Source organism: Eleutherodactylus coqui, chromosome 11, assembly GCF_035609145.1.
Source record: "Eleutherodactylus coqui strain aEleCoq1 chromosome 11, aEleCoq1.hap1, whole genome shotgun sequence".
Classification (NCBI taxonomy): Eukaryota; Metazoa; Chordata; class Amphibia; order Anura; family Eleutherodactylidae; genus Eleutherodactylus; species Eleutherodactylus coqui.
In genome coordinates this window covers 6,616,738-6,633,016 of record NC_089847.1, presented here as the reverse complement: position 1 = coordinate 6,633,016, position 16,279 = coordinate 6,616,738, and the positions used below count along the sequence as shown (strand labels likewise).

Below are 16,279 nucleotides of genomic sequence, written 5' to 3'. Positions count from 1 at the left end.
GATGGGAATACTCCTTGAATACAGCTCCGAATGTGCTGATTGTGTGGGAGGTCAGAGACTTGTATTATGGAAGAGCAGAGTCCCAGCGCACAGAAGATTTCAGAAGATGAATGTGGCAAACTTGTGGGAGGTTACTAACTGAGACTCATAGTGGAAGGAGAAGGTCCCAGTAGACCATCTCAGGAGTGATATGTGGGGGCAGTGACCCGTCCGCTCCGGCAGTTCTGTTATAGCGGACAGAGACCCAGCTGCAAGACAAAAATGCTACAAGATTTTGTAGAAGAACCTTTTATTAAAAAGTGGAAAAATATCCCAGAACACCTTGTGATTTACACTGCATGTTGCGCTCTCTGTTCATGCTGTGTAGTTATAATCTACAGCTCGGTGTGATCACTTCCATCCTCTGCCAGAGACAGGATTTTTTCTGGAAGTATCTCAGTCCAGAACTTGAACTTCTCCTCCTTCAGCTTTGAAGACGCTTTCTGCTGTAGGTTGATCTCCAGATAGCGTTCATCTGCGCCATACAGCGGCCATGTTGTCAGACCAGGACAATTGGGGTCCCTGGAAGAAAACAATGTGACATTGTTATAACCAATGAGGTGACACCAGCAGCGCAGTGAATGTGCCGCCATTCTAGTCCAGTGCTATGGGCTTACCCAGTCCGAGCAAAGTTAGCCCAGTATCTCATCATATTCCTGCTCAGGGCTTTCTCGGCATCGGTTGCAGGTCCTGGGAGAGAAAACATCATCATCAGTGACCGACATCCAGTTCTATCAGCTACACACAGCGGCAGCATAAGTCTCTCTACTGATGGTTTGTTACAATTTATCAGTCCAGGCTCTTTAGCTCACAGAGGACTGACTGGACTGGACATAATTGCAGCAAATCAGGGTGGCTTTTAAAGGGACGTCCGAGACCAAAGTCAGATTTCAAAACAGTCATATATCATCACACAATACTAGAGGACGTCCATCCATTACCTTTCCTCTTGATTCCTCAGACTGAAGAGCAAAAAATCTACTATGCACCATTTGTTTACATCCTGTTCACAGACTTCCTGTCGCCTACTTCTACTACATTTCCCATAATCCCCTTATCTGCATCTCAGTCAGTATAGTATTCTCCTCCCCTAAGAGGGTGAGCAGTGCCCTGCTCCCCTCCTATGGATTACAGTGGCTCTGCCACCATGTACTGAGCTCCAGGGCGAAGTCCTGTCTTCTGCCACTATCAGCCACTCTGTGGCATTGAAGACTGAGCTATAGAATTGTTACAGGCTGCATATTAAAGTTGTCCACAAGAGGGAGTCTAAAGCTCATAAAAATGGCTGCTAATAGAAGTTAATTGAACTATACTAGAAGCTTCCGGAATGGGGCTCTATGGGGAAGGGCCCGTGGCCATCTTGGGACTAAGAAACAGGGTGTTGAGTGTGATGTCAGCAGAAGAGACAGTGATACAGCTGGACCATGTGATGGCCGGCGGGAGGCTGAACATTAGAAAAATGCTACAGAAAATACATTATGAAAGACACAATCCTCTTCGGTTTATTAAAATGCGTCAACTAAAATAATCCCGTAACACCCCTTAAAGGACGCTGCTATTTTTTCCCCTTTTTTCTGTTTTTCCTGCCCATAACTTTGATTTACCCATCGACGCAGCTGTTTGAGGGCGCTTCTGTTTGTGAGACGAGTTGTGCTTTTGAAATGGTGCTATTTAAATTTACGGAAAACCCTTTCTCAGGGTACTGAAATGGGGGAAAAAACAAAAAAAACTAAACCCTGCCATCTTTAGGGGAAGGTTGTCCTTGTTTTCATGGCGTACAAACACTGCAGCAAAAACTGATATTCATACCAACTGACCTTTGGTAAAGTTATGACTTTAGTTTTTTGCTGTACTAATTCTAAAATATAATAACAGTAAAGGTTTTTGAAAACTCTAAATTTTCTACCCCGATCTTCTGGCAGCCAGAACTTTTTCCCCCAGCGACATATTCATATGAGGGCTGCCTTTTTTACGGGACGTCCTGTAGTTTTGTTTTCGGAGTGCATATGACTCTTTGATCTTTATTACCTTTTTTTTTAGATATGGTGGCCAACAAGCGCACTCTTTTTCTGGCCCGCATTCACCGTGTGGGATAAATCTGTTACTTTGATAAATCGGACTTTGACAGGTGAAGCAGCACCAAATATTTTTATTATGAACAGAGGAGGAATGTTTTAACCCATTAACTTTTTATTACTGCGATCTGACAGGCATTATAGCAAGCCGAGTCACAGGCATGGCTGATAGATTATCAGCCATGGTCATGCTGGGGGCGTTAAAAAGGCCCCATGCTGCCATGGGAACGGAACCTGCACCACATGATCTCATTGGGGGGTCAATCAGGACCCTGTAGGACTGTTGCCAGAGATTGTCAGCTGTGAGAAACGGCTATTGCCTGCATTGTATGGCTCAGGATCCCCTTCCATACAAACCACAAAACATAAATGTATGCCATGTGTCATTATTCAGTGAAGCCCCTGAATGCAACTGAGACCGCCGTCATTCACTGACAACAAGCAGAGATCTTGAAGAAAAGAAGTCTATTAGAAACTTCTCATTATACAGTGATTAAAGGGATTGTCCAGTTGTAAACAACTGATGGCCTGTCAGCAGAATAGGCCATCCATAATAGATTGGCGGGGGTCTACCACCCGGGACCCCCACTGATCAACCTTTTGTTGGGTCAGTGCTTGTCGCGCTAGAGGAGGACAACAGAGGAACCGGAATTCGATATGGACACCGGGCTTACTGGATTGGTGAGGGGTGTCGACCACCAGGGACCCCCACTGATCAGCAGTTTGTTGGGTCAGTGTTTGCCGTGCAAGAGGCGGACAACACAGAAACCGGAAAACGGTGTGGACACCGGGCTTACAGAAATCAGATCTATTTATTTATTTTAACTCTGTTTCTCGGCTCAGAAAATGGAAGAAAGATGGAATTATGACTGAAAGGCAAAACACAGGAGTGAACGTAGAGTAGGCGGTATGCAGCTATTACAGGAACGTTAGATAACCAAAGGATACGCACAACACTAAAGTGCGCAGAATATTATAGCAATCTTTTATAAATCACAAAAATCATCAACACCCCAATTGTAAAACACGTGTTAGTCCCAATGAACATTGTAACCCAGCAGTGGTGGTCGCCCGCACACAGTCCGAGACTAACGCAGATGTGGTCCACAAGTGACGGACACTGAATGTATTTCCCTGGCGTTGGCTCGAGCTGATGTATTATTAACTAGCAGGCCTGCACTTCAGTTACTATCCATGTACACACGCTTTTCCCCTGAGGGCCAACCTCACTTACGGATCTCCACTGTGTTTGGTATCATAGCATAGGTTCAGCATATTTGTTGTTCGGTTGGGGATGTCCCGATGCAGAGCTGCAGGACTCTAACAGTCTCTAAAGCTCTAGTCCCCGCAGCTTTGTGCTCTCAGCAATGTCGGTTCTGACTCGTTATGGGGATGTACTTGTCAGTTACAGGGGCTCCTTCTTTTCTCATGCCACTGTCCCTCTCCAGGAGGCACATAATCTCCAGGACACATCTTACACGGCTCCCTCAGCCGACTCCTTACTCATCCTGTAGCTCTCTTCCTGCAGTGCAGTCTCTCCAAGCCGAGTACAACTGGGATCTCTCACCAGCTTGTCACTCTCACTCTTGGTGTCCGGCTCCTATAGTTCCTATCTGAGCACATCAATCCTGTGCACCTCTCTATCATCCTCAGTCCTCTAGACATCCTACCTGATCTCTGCAGCCAGTGGGAAGTAGTACACTCCATAGAGCAATATACAAAATGTAGTGATGTATGATGGCCAGTAGAGGTCACCCTTACATCACTCGAAGAGAAATCATCTGAGCCCAGAGGCGTAACTTGAAGCTGCTGGGCCCCAGTGCAAAATCTGGAACTGGGCCCCTAAATATAAAGCTCCATTGATAGCATTGGTTTGCATTATGGGGAAGAAAGACTTAATGGGGGCCCCCTAGGGCTGCTGGGCCCAGGTGCGACGGCATCCTGTCTGAATGCCTTATATTTTTAAATATAGAGCTGATTTCTTCAGGTAAGCAGACAGATCTATTTCTACTGCAGTTCAGGTCAAGTTCCCATTCATTTCAGTAGGAACTTGACCTGCAATACTAAGCCTGGCCACTGCAGTAAGAATAGAGCTGTCAGCTGTTTGCTGGGCCTGTGTTCTTATGTACTTAGATGATTTCTGGCAAGGAACCTTCATTGATCCACTATTGATGACCTATCCTGCAGAAGGGCTAACAGTAGTTCTCAACTGGACAGCCACTTTAACCCTATAATGTGACTGTAGATGTTCGTTCTCCCCTTCTCTGCTGTCAGCATAGTGCCACCAGATCTGTGAATTAAGTCATGTCTGACATTCTAGTTGCTAGGTACACACTGCCTAGCATCCCAACTGATTACTAGAAGTGTGCTGCCACCATTACAATCACTCTGTCAGGTGTCCAACTCATAGGTGTACCACTAGGGGGTTGCAATTTCAACCTGGCCCCTGCACTAATGGGGCCTAAAGGCCCCCACCATATACAAAATACATTCTGACTGCATCGCCAGCCGGTCGCACTGCTGGACGTGTGATTGGTGCAGCAGACAGGGTGTGGCTGTTGGAGGAGGGGATGCCAATGCAGTGCATGCAGCAGAGCATAGCCGGATGATGATGTCATCATCCTGCATGCCCTGCTTTCCTCACAGTGTGGCTCTAGTACCCTGTTGTACCACCTCCAAGCTTGGATACAAGGCGTGATACAGTTGGGCATGGAGGCTCTAGTACCCTGTTGTACCACCTCTAGCTAGAATACAAGATGTGATACAGGCTGGCATGGAGGCTCTAGTACCCTGTTGGACCGTCTCTAGCTTGGATACAAGATGTGATACGGGTGGGCATGGAGGCTCTAGTACCCTGTTGTACCACCTCTAGCTTGGATACAAGATGTGATACGAGCAGGAATGGAGGCATCCACATTGGCTGTAACTGAGCCTCTGAGCTCGTCCAAACTCATTAGCTGTCGCAGTTGATGTCCTAGATGATCCCATATATAAATCTGGTGACCAGGCAGCCACAGAAGTGTGACAGCGTTGTGGGGGCTTCCTGTGACCCCCTTGTGTGCGCGGCCGAGCATTATCCTGCTGAGAAATATACATGAGATGTGTAACTTATACCAACTATACATATCTAATTATATACAGGAGATATGTTTGGGTGTGCCCTTGCATCGCATCTCCCATTTTTTTTCAATGCGGCCAGCGGCAGCATCAGACCATGCGCTAGGTGCATGTAGTGCGATGCGAGGTTTCCCCATTGGAACGCTACTTCTGTAGTGGCCTGGAGTTAACGGGGCGCCTCCATAATGTATGAATGCATTTGTCTCGTGCTTTGTATTGTTAGTGTCTTTCATGTTGCATGAATATGATGTGTATTGCACTTCTGCAGCAATAAAGGAGTTAACTGTCTGGTATATGAGAATGTCTGAGAAATGTATCTTGTTGTTTGTCACGTGACCGTGCTTCATATATGTGAATGCAAGATAGTTTTGGAAGCAGTTCTGTTCTGGGCTTGCAAGTGAGAGGAGTGTTTGCGGAGCTGCAAGTAATCCACACAGATTCAGTTCTCTGTGGGCTGGAATGGAGGAGGCTGAGAGGTAACCCCAGCCTTCCCTGGGCCTTCCCTACCCAGGAGATGCCACTGATGAATAAGGAGAGAGTGGAACTGCCATTGCAGTGTAGAGTGTCTGCCAAACGTGAGTGCTGGCGAGAGTAAAAGGAGTTTGTACCGGGAACAGAACCCTGCAGATAACTAGGACTGTGGATTCCTCTGTGAACCTGTGATTTCCTCCCTGTTGCACCACTTTGTGATTCCGGCACTGATTTTCCTGCTGGCATGAGTTTAGATCGTTATTGACCTGTAAGTTTCTCCAAGTAAAGGAGCGCTGCCGACCGTTCCCAGATTTGCTATTTAAACATTCCCCGTGTGGACCATTTATTTTACCCTCCGGATTCACCACAGAGGGAGGAACAATGGCGTCACCCGTGACAACAGACTGCTAAGGTAAACAACGTATTGGGTTACCCCTTTGAAAGGCCTAGGCTCAGTTATCAGGACGGGTCCTCTGCTACCCTAAGGGTGGGAGATGGTAGAGCCACATGCCAAAGGCGCAAACTCTACCCCGCTGTCTCCTAGGCTGAGGGCTCGCTCCTAAAACGCTGCACTTCCACAGAGTGACGCAAAACGTTTTTGCTACAAAAATAGCTTGTATCAGCAGACAAACTGCATGTTGGTGAACATGATATCGGGCTGTTATTCATGGCCCTATATCGCACTCACCCGTGTGAAGTTAGCCTTAAGGGCTACAAACAAATTTTCATGTGGTCCAGGAAATGAGTCATGTTTGGAAAGCTTATGCAAAGGAGCTAGATCATGTATGGAAATTTGTTTTGCAGCTGTATTACGTGCTTTGCAGTTTGTGCAGGTGTGGGGGAGCCCCGAGCTGAACTATTGCTCCTGGGCCCCTGAGCCTGTAGTTATGCCCCTGGGACTCCAACTCATGGCAAAATTTGCACTGGACTGAGGGTAGAGAAGGGTGAGGGGTCGCCAGGACAATAATAACAATATTGGACACCTAGTTTTTTGGTAATTGACTCACCAGCGAATAAGACGCCGTCCCTCAGGAAGGGTCCTCCGAAAACAACGAGGAGCTCATTAGTGTGATCGGCCTTCACGAAGTCAGGTCTCACGCGAGCCAGAAGGCTTGACACGTGCTGGTATTCGTACACGTAGACTGGGAGCCCCGCATCTAATGAGGGTAAGAAGACTGAGCGTTAGTTGGCGATGGCTGCGGAGTCATCAGTGATTATTGTTATATATAGCGCTACACATTGGCACAGCAACAGAGGAAGACGCAATAATTGTGTAAGATGGCACAGAGACTGGGACTTGTGGTAGTGTCATGCCCATGTGCTTAATGTGAGGATGAAAATGGTAAAGGGGTTTGTGCAAAGGCAGAAGCCACTGTCCATACACCCTACTAAGACACGTGGAGCAGATTTATAAAACTTTAAGAAAAATGGTCTTTGTTGCCCCTAGCAACCAATCACAGCGCAGCTTTCATTTTGTATTCTGCTCTTATAAAATGAACACTGCGCTGTGATTGGTTGCTAGGCGCAACAAAGACCCTTTTTCTTTTAGACAGTTTCATAAATCTGCCCCATGGACCTTATAAATGGATGCCCCACTCAGGAACCTGGTCTATGGCCAGAATGGATGGCAGTCCTGTAAAACTACATCTTCCTTACTGAAATGTGTGGCTTACCAGGCCAAGAGCAGGATCCAAAGGGACAGCCGTTCCCACCTTACCCCAGACGATCGTGGCTGTTGGCTCTCAAAGACCCACATTGTATGGAGTGGGATTGGCCTCCAATCCCTCTGCATACAAACCCTGAACCTCTATGACATAATTGAATCTCTTTGACCCTTTAACGCTCCATGGTCACTCCAGACCTGAAGATTTCAATAATCGCTCAACACTACTAGATTGGTCGTGGTCTTCACATTGGCTAGGGCAAGAGTCTTTTGGGGCTTATTTGGACAGTTTAAGGCATAATGGCCCAAGCTTATACAGTAAAAGGCACAGATTTTCAGTACGGCGCCTTTCTTTTTCAGTAGTGGAGAGGGGTTTGCGGATTAAGTCAACCTGCATTGGTTCTGGTGCGGCTTTGGTCCTCGGCTGGAGACTCAATGTGAATTGACTGAAAGAGTAAGGAGTGTTGGTGTCCGAACCCCGCAGTCCCTTTCGCCCCTCATAAAGTCTATGGTCAATTCAGATGCACACCTGGATAAAATCTTGTAGGTTACCAGGGGTCTCCACTCTAGCAAGTTCATCTTTTACCCACTCAGATCCGACCAAATTGGCTCTGTTGTGCGGCTGAGTTTCTAGTGGTATCATTCGCCCAGCGCTGAAATTCCGCCGTGTATTCTGCAACGTAACATTGTCCTTGTTGTAAGCTATGTAGCTTCCCTTCAGCCGTGGCACAACAATTCAGATCATCAACGATTTGACCCATAGCGGTGGTGAAGGCATCGAAGCTGTCAAGGATATTACTATTGGTCTCTATGTACGGTAAGGTCCATGCAAGCGCCTCATCAAGCAAGGTGGGCGGCTTATGGAAATAAATTCAGCATTGATTAAGGAAGCCTCTATACTGATGATCCTCACCGAACTTTGCAGGCAGTGTCATGTGGACATCAGAGCCTGAGTGATGCAACTTCAGAAGTTGCTTCTGTAAACTGATGATTTCCTTTTGTTGATCTAGCACCAGTGTCTGTAATCCAGAAAACTTCTCTTGGTAGGAGGCGCAAAATTCATGGAGCTCTGTAAATTGCTTCCGCAGAGTGGTCACTACGGGCTCCATGTTTGTGCGAGATTATTTTGAAACTTCTTACTGGCACTGGATAGGAACCGCCGCATGGGACTGGAGAGTAGTCAGGAGGTAGCCAGAAGTTGTTACCAGGTAGTCACGTTTGCAGGAGAGGAGCAGGTTTAGGAGGTGCCGCTTGATCAAGGCAAAGAGCACAGTAATCTCGCACTGAGGGAGTGGCAAGGCCAGGCTTTTATAGCATGTCCAATCAGGAACAGGGTGGAGCTAAGACAGGGACTGGATTTCAGAAAAAGGAAAAAAGACTTCTACTATGTGACCCGGTGATCACATAACCGCAGGGTGTCCTCTGTCACAGCAGAGCTGCAGGGTCCTAGCAGACCCTGATCAGCTCTGGTAGTAACTATTGTCACTACAAGGGGATGTTTTCTCCTGTAACTGGGGCTTCTATGGATGCCCCAGCTACAGTAGAAAGTTCTGAAAAAAATACAGTGTGAATGATACTTAGAAGTCTTATATGAAGTCATGGAGGTCATAGAGTAAGTAAAATAATTACAGAATAAAATAAAAATATATACATAAAACAAAGAAAATGCCCCAACAACAACCAAAACAGTCGCCATGTGCTCCCTGTAATCCAAAACGATATAAATTATACATTAAAAAGTCCAAAACAAAATGAGGAATCCATCTCATACCTGATTTTAGCTTAAATATAATTTTATAAGCAAATTATAACATTTAAAAATTGAAAAACAATTAGCTTTTTAACCCCAATAAAACAAAAAAAAGGGGGGGGGGGGAAGTGATAAAAGATTTTTATTTTTTTTTAAAAATCGCTTTATGTGTCACAAAAAAATGCAGCAACAATAATTTTGGCAGCTGAAAAAAAAGAATAAGTAGGGCAGTAAAACCACCACATCGGTAAAATTCAAAAAAAGTGTGTCTGCAAAGTGGGAATGCAAAGGAACAGAGCAGAAAGGTGGAAGCGCAGTAAAAAAGGGAGATGACGAATGAGTAGCCAAAAACCAAGTCCAAGGTTTGAGTCCAAGCAAGAATATAGTCGATACAAGAGGAAGGAGCAAAAAGGCAGTCAGTAGTCCAAAAGTCACACAGAAAAACAAATACCGCAGCACAAGCTCAGAAACTACAAAATTACTAAGGAACTGTATTCAAATGTATTGCCAGCATCCCCTGTGCAAAGGCACTGGAATATATGCAGCGCTCCAGGCCTAGGAGAGGTGTAAGCAGCAAGGGTAAATTGAGATGGTAGTCACGGTGGCTCTGCTGCTCCCTCTGACAAGATGTAAAGGAGATCTGGGACTGATGTAACTGCAGTTGTAACATTTATTGGCAGTTCTTATTGTGTGCAGAGTTACGTAGGGGAAGGTGTTGTTTGTCGTGACGCCAGCTCATGTACAGGACCCGTTCCAAGCAAAAGAATAAAATATAAAAATTTGGAGAACTAAATAAAAATGGGGTTAGTTTCCTGCCCTCTGGAGTGTATAGTGTAGTACCTTAGTGCAGGTGTTGTCATTAGTGGGAAGTTACTCCAGGAACCAGACTTCAATTTTGAAAACAATGGAACACTTTATTGAGAGAGAGTTCTTTTCCTGGTAGTAAATACACAGTTTGCATTTTCATGAAATTGGAGTAGACCATGACAGGTCTCACATGGGACTCATGCGTGTGCCAGAAACATGACAACATTATCAGCAACGTGACACCTGATTTGGGAACACCAAGCAGTCTTTTCAGAGCACGGGGATTTCAGATGTATCAATACAGTTGAGCATGAAATCTGGACTGGGAAAAAGTTTCCAATCTGAGAGTGATACCGCTAGATTCCCATATAGCTGTACTAGGAAGTAAAAAAAACATGTTGATTACTGAAATGCTGAATGACGAAGTAATTAAAGAGAGCCACAGCACTTGGGCAGCCCTGGTAGTGTTGGTGCAAAAAAAAGATGGCTCGCTCAGATTCTTTGTGGACTACCAAAAGATTAATGTTTGTAACTTCAGAAACTCTTTCCCTGGTTTGAAGAACTCTGAATGGCACTAGGAAAAGCAACATTTATTTTTACATTAGACCTGGCTAGTGGGTGCAAGTGCTGGTGGCTGAAAGACAAGCCAAAAGCATCTTTCATCCTACCTATTGACCGGATTGAATTCCAGCAGCCGCCATTTGGGTTAACCGATGCCCCTAGTATCTTCTAGTGACTAATGGAGAGATGTCTGGGCAACCTTAACTTTGAAATCAGCCAGATAGAGGAGCACTCCATCCAGGGATCACAATGCACAAAACTAGTTGACCATTGGGAGCCTATTCTGTACATTGAGGTACTAAGAGTCCTTCCACATCGGCAAGTGTGTGATGTGAAACCCAAGAATGTGGAAGGACATTTGAGAACTCTGCATCGAAATATGTTATGCCTTGTAACTCCAGAGTAGACCCCGCTTCTTGGGAAGAGTAAGACTATTCAACTTGAAGAAATCAGACCTGCTGACGAATGCTGAGTCATACCTGTGCCTTCAGAAAACTCTAGAAGCCGACACACTACTGCAAAGAGAGGTAACCCCTTCAGAGAATGCTGTAATCAGGGAAGAATCACCCCAGAAGGGGCCCTGTAAATCAGCACACTTAAACATAAGGGTTCCACCACAGTACTATGCAGCTGATGATTTCATTGTGGCTTTAAGTCTTATGTAGAGAATAAAAATGTTAGGTGGGGTGAAAATTTGTACCATAATTACAAGTTATCCCTTATTTGCTGTAGATAGCTGATAACTTGTAATTGTGGTACAACCTTTTAAAATACCTGTTTTTACATGTCAGAACTGGTTTAGGCGTTTAAGAGTAGTCAAATGACTTTCTAGTTTTGTTACTGTGGAATAACAGGACCTGAGTTCTCCATTGATTGGCTGATTTGCCAGGTATAAAAGATAGGTGCTGTTCCTGGCTGTGGTGAGACTCAGCAGTTTTTGCATAGAGCCTTGTGGGGAGTGAGCTGCCCCAGTGCTGTTGGAAAGCTGAGTTTTCCTGTACCAGGGAGAATGCAACTTGGATTCCTGCAGTGATGCTACCCAGCTGTTATAATACAAGTGCCAGATAGAGATCTGCCTATTGCCCAATCAAACTTAAAGGGGTTGTCCCGAGGCAGCAAGTGGGTCTATACACTTCTGTATGGCCATAATAATGCACTTTGTAATGTACATTGTGCATTAATTATGAGCCATACAGAAGTTATAAAAAGTTTTATACTTACCTGCTCCGTTGCTAGCGTCCTCGTCTCCATGGTGCCGACTAATTTTCGCCCTCCGATGGCCAAATTAGCCGCGCTTGCGCAGTCCGGGTCTTCTCCTGTTCTCTATGGGGCTCCGTGTAGCTCCGTGTAGCTCCGCCCCGTCACGTGCCGATTCCAGCCAATCAGGAGGCTGGAATCGGCAATGGACCGCACAGAAGCCCTGCGGTCCATGAAGACAGAGGATCCCGGCGGCCATCTTCAGCAGGTGAGTATGAAGACGCCGGACCGCCGGGATTCAGGTAAGCGCTGTGCGGGTGGTTTTTTTAACCCCTGCATCGGGGTTGTCTCGCGCCGAACGGGGGGGGGGTTTAAAAAAAAAAAACCCCGTTTCGGCGCGGGACAACCGCTTTAAGCTGCAAATACCAACCTTCTTTGCCTAGACATCATCAGGAAAGAGACCACAAATCAGAGCAGATAGACCAATAGCCGGTATCTGGATATTCAGGTTTCGGTTGTACGTAATCATAAGTATCTTTATCCAGGCTCCCCGTCAGTAAAAAGGATTATTTTAACATCACTGTACAAAATCCCCGGCTAATAATATGGTGATGGGACCACGACTGCAGATTTCAGTCAGCAGATTTAGTCATTTGGTTAACCCAAGTTCCTGCTGGACTAAGTCACTTCAGGTGGAGATTATTTTCATCCAGCAACTGTAGAGATATTGACCCCGGCCTGGGGCAAACCATTCATTGGCTGTGAATATTCTGTATTGCGTGCCCAATATTAAGGACACCCTAGTGGTAGACTGAGGACAGAATTATAGTGTTAATTCACTGTTAGTAAGCTGCTTGTATTGTACCCAAATAATCCTGTTGTATATTATTACCATATTGTTCTTTAATATACATTCAATACATTTTTTTTTCAAGTGGTGCAAATCCTCTCCACCACCGGCGTCATATTCTGCACCGGTCACACATACAAGCATCACATGACCGCATCAATCAGCTGTTCTTTTATTGTATGCTGCTAGACACTATGGATGATGAGGGCCCAGGACACTATTCTTAAGTCCATTGCATTGGTAAGCTGTGAATACTACAACTCCCAGCATGCCCTGATAGTCAGCACCTCTACAAATCCGCTACAATGGGAACAGATTGTACCTCGATGGAGTTTTGCAGTCTGTAGAACCGGGATAGCAAATATTGTATCGCCAAGCAAATCCAAGAAGCGGTCACGGATCTCCAGCGGATCATCGGTGTCACCAAGATACTCGTCAATGATGAAAGGGATGACTTTACGGTTTGGAGCCTGTAAGATCAACATTAAGGACAGTAAGCAAGGCTTTATAGAAAACTAACGGGTAATGAGAGAACATAAATGTGTTCACCGTATCTCACCATGAGAGGAAGATCTCGGACAATCAGTGTTGCAGCCTCCCGTGTCATTCCTTCCGATATCCCTGTTATATTAGACAACTAAATACAGATGATAATGAGTTGAGTATAACATTATTACACAGTATAAGGCCGCCTGCACACGAGCGGAAATCCCGCCGCGGGATTTCCGCCGCTGAAAGTTTGCATAGGAGTGCATTAAAATACGCACTCCTATGCAGACGGCCGCGGTTTGGCCGCGCAAAATCTCGCGCGGCAAACAAACCGCGGCATGTCCTAATTTTCTGCAGGGCACGCACTCACCCGACCGCCGGCTCCGGTCTGCGCATGCGCCGGCTGCGCGGCAGCCGGCACATGAAAGAGCCGGGGCCGCCAGGCGCGGGTGAGTACGCGCTCGTCCCTGCAGGCGCTCGGGTCGGATCGCGCGGCGAGAATTCTCGCTGCCGGATCCGACCCGCTCGTCTGCAGGCGGCCTAAGATTGCTGAAGATGCCGCTCCACTCAAATAAACCTTCTCAGGGCTCACGATTGTTCAATTTTTTTGATCTGTACAGTATTTCATCATTGGAGCAGCAGTTTGTGCTCCAGAGCTTCTCTTCTCACTGTAACTGAAAGCAGGCATTTGCCGGCATTTGTAGTCAAAATGAATGTTGTGGAAAGCCGTCACCTACCTGCATACAACTGTAGTGGCCCAGCGTTTGGGGTTCCCTCTAGCACCTCAGAATATCTGTTTTATGTCTGTCTTGTGTTATCGACTTGTTTGTGGAATGCATCAGATATGTGTATTAGCACCTGCAGGCATGAAAGAGTAAGGCCTCATGTCCACGGGGAAAATCAGGCCCGCTACGGATTCTCCATGGAGAATCCGTAGCGGGTGCCTCCTGCCCCGCGGACATGAGGCATTAAAATAACACTTACTCACCTCTCCGCAAGCTCCAGATCTTCCCTTTTTCGCGGCTTGATCTTCTCTCCGTCGCGGCCGGATCTTCTTTCTTCAGTCTGGTGGATGTGCTCGGCACGCCGGCTGCGTGCCGCGCGCATGCGCCGGGCACATCCGCCCGGCCAAAGAAAGAAGATCCGGCTGCGAAGAAGGAAGATCAGGCCGCGAAGGAAGGAAAATCTGCATCGCCTGGAGCAGGTGAGTGTAATTCAGGCGCAGGTCTCCCGCAGACCCGGACGGCTTCCATAGGCTTCAATAGAAGCCTGCGGGAGCCGTCCCCGCGGGAGACCCGCACTAAAATGGAGCATGTCCATTTTTTTTCATGCTCCATGATTTTTTTAATTCACTTTTATTGACCATCCGCGGGTATTTATCTACCCGCGGGTGGTCAATGCATCCCTATGGGGTGAGGATCCGCGTGCGGGAGAAGAGGTAAAATCCGCTGCGGATTTTAATTCTTCTTTTCCCCGTGGACATTAGGCCTTAATGTCTGGTGTTGTCTGGAAAATGTATCCATTTGTCTAACTTTTGATTGGTCTGTGTCCACGTGATGGATATATGTAGAGAAAGTTAGTTAGGAGAATGAGGGGAATAAGAGTTGAGTGAGGAAGGATTACTAGTCGGTTGCTGAGTGGAGAGGTGGAAGTAGCTGAGAGATGGTCTGTTGCTCATGCTTGGGCCCAGCCATTCCAGGAACCCTCCATATAGCTGCTAACCTTAAAGAAAGGGAAAGCCCGGACATGATGGAAATCCGTGGGAGTACAGCGCAATTACCGCATGTGTCTGGAGAAATGAAAAAAATGCTGCTTAGTGAGAAAAAAGTGAGTGTTGGGCAGTGGAGAGTTTTACCGGGTGAGAGATCCTACAGATAACTTAGACAGGTATATAAATGCCGAGAATGCTTATCGCTTCAACACTACAACTTGTTTCGTACAAAGACTGTTTTCTTGATCCTGCCTTAAGAGTTTAAGTAAACGGACAGGATCGAACGTTCTTATTCAGAGAATACGGTACTCTGCGTGTGGACGACTTTATTCAATCTGGATGATCCGCTGCAGAGGATGGAACGTTGGCATCACGAATGACAAACAGGACTTCAGGTAACCCTGGTTACTAATCGTTGGTCTCCCCCTGTAGTAACAAGCTCGGGTTCCTAGCCACCCATAGTGAGGAGATAATAGAGCCCTGTGACAAGGTTATTTCTCTACTCCGCTGTCTCCTCAGCTGAGGGCCTGCTCCTCGGACGCTGCAGAATGACCATAGGGCCCTCTGGAATGGGAATGGGGCCCCGCTCACCCATAACCACCCTCAGCAGTGTGTACAGAACATGACAGGCTGTTGATAGGTTTGCTCCCCGGTCTTTATCCCATATCCTGTCCTCCTCTCCTTGCTCTCCCAGCGATCTGCATTTAGTTTTAGGCTCTGTTCACATCTGCCTTCAGGGTTTCTGCTTTACGATTCCATCCTAGGAGCAGAAAAATGGAATCCCTGCAGGGAACGGATTCATCTGAAGATGGAACTGAACGGCCCTGGACAGCCCCATTGACTGTAATCCGGCTTACGTTCTGCTCTCTGGCAATTTACCAGATGAAGTGGCGCCGCGTGCTGCACTATATAGTTTGAGAATGTAGGATGGATCTGCATCTGAGGCTCCAAACACAACCTTAGGGAGGCTTTACAAGGGTTAACTATTGTCCAAAGTGTCACCTGTGTAAACACGGCCACCAACTGGGTGATGAGCAAGAATTCATTCACTAGTTTGCTTCATTTCAGTACACTGAAAAGTAGTTGCTGGTTGATTATTGTTTGGTATCAGCAGGTAATCGTTGGCTTGCAATGACCAGCCAATAACTTTGCGGGGAGGTGTGCATTTGTTGAAAGGGTGTCTTGGGGCCCCCAACTTCTCTTAACCCCTTAATGCAGAAGCGTAACTTGAAGCTCCTGAGCCCCAAAGCAAAACCTGTAACAGTGCCTCCAGCTATAATGCTTTATTCATAGTACTAGGCTCCCTATATGGAGAAGAGAAGCCTTATGGGCCCCGTAAGGTTCCTGGGTCCGGGTGCAACCATATCCCATGCATACCTTATAGTTACGCCAGTGCCCCTATGCATGTTAAGCTAGCCATACTATTAGATTAATGAATCTGCTAGTTTCAGCAAGGTGGACCAATTATCCCATGTGTATGGGGATCTCCAGATTGTTCCCAGATAGCAGATGTTGGACGAGAGAAGGATTGAGCAGCTTGATTTCAATA

The 16,279-nt window shown here is 46.4% G+C and overlaps 1 protein-coding gene across 2 annotated transcripts in view; it reads right to left on the bottom strand.

Moving 5' to 3' along the window:
* Nucleotides 1-272: 272 nt before the first annotated feature.
* Nucleotides 273-16,279, bottom strand: part of LOC136582012 (fatty acyl-CoA hydrolase precursor, medium chain-like) — a 38,033-nt gene continuing 22,026 nt past the window's right edge. For both annotated transcript variants that reach the window (XM_066582743.1, XM_066582744.1), the window contains exons 10-14: nucleotides 13,090-13,167; nucleotides 12,853-13,000; nucleotides 6,710-6,859; nucleotides 657-729; nucleotides 273-561 (exon numbers count right to left, since the gene is read on the bottom strand). In XM_066582743.1, the coding sequence (XP_066438840.1) occupies nucleotides 375-561; nucleotides 657-729; nucleotides 6,710-6,859; nucleotides 12,853-13,000; nucleotides 13,090-13,167 (636 nt within the window). In that variant the 3' untranslated portion in view covers nucleotides 273-374. The remainder of the gene's footprint in view (nucleotides 562-656; nucleotides 730-6,709; nucleotides 6,860-12,852; nucleotides 13,001-13,089; nucleotides 13,168-16,279) is intronic.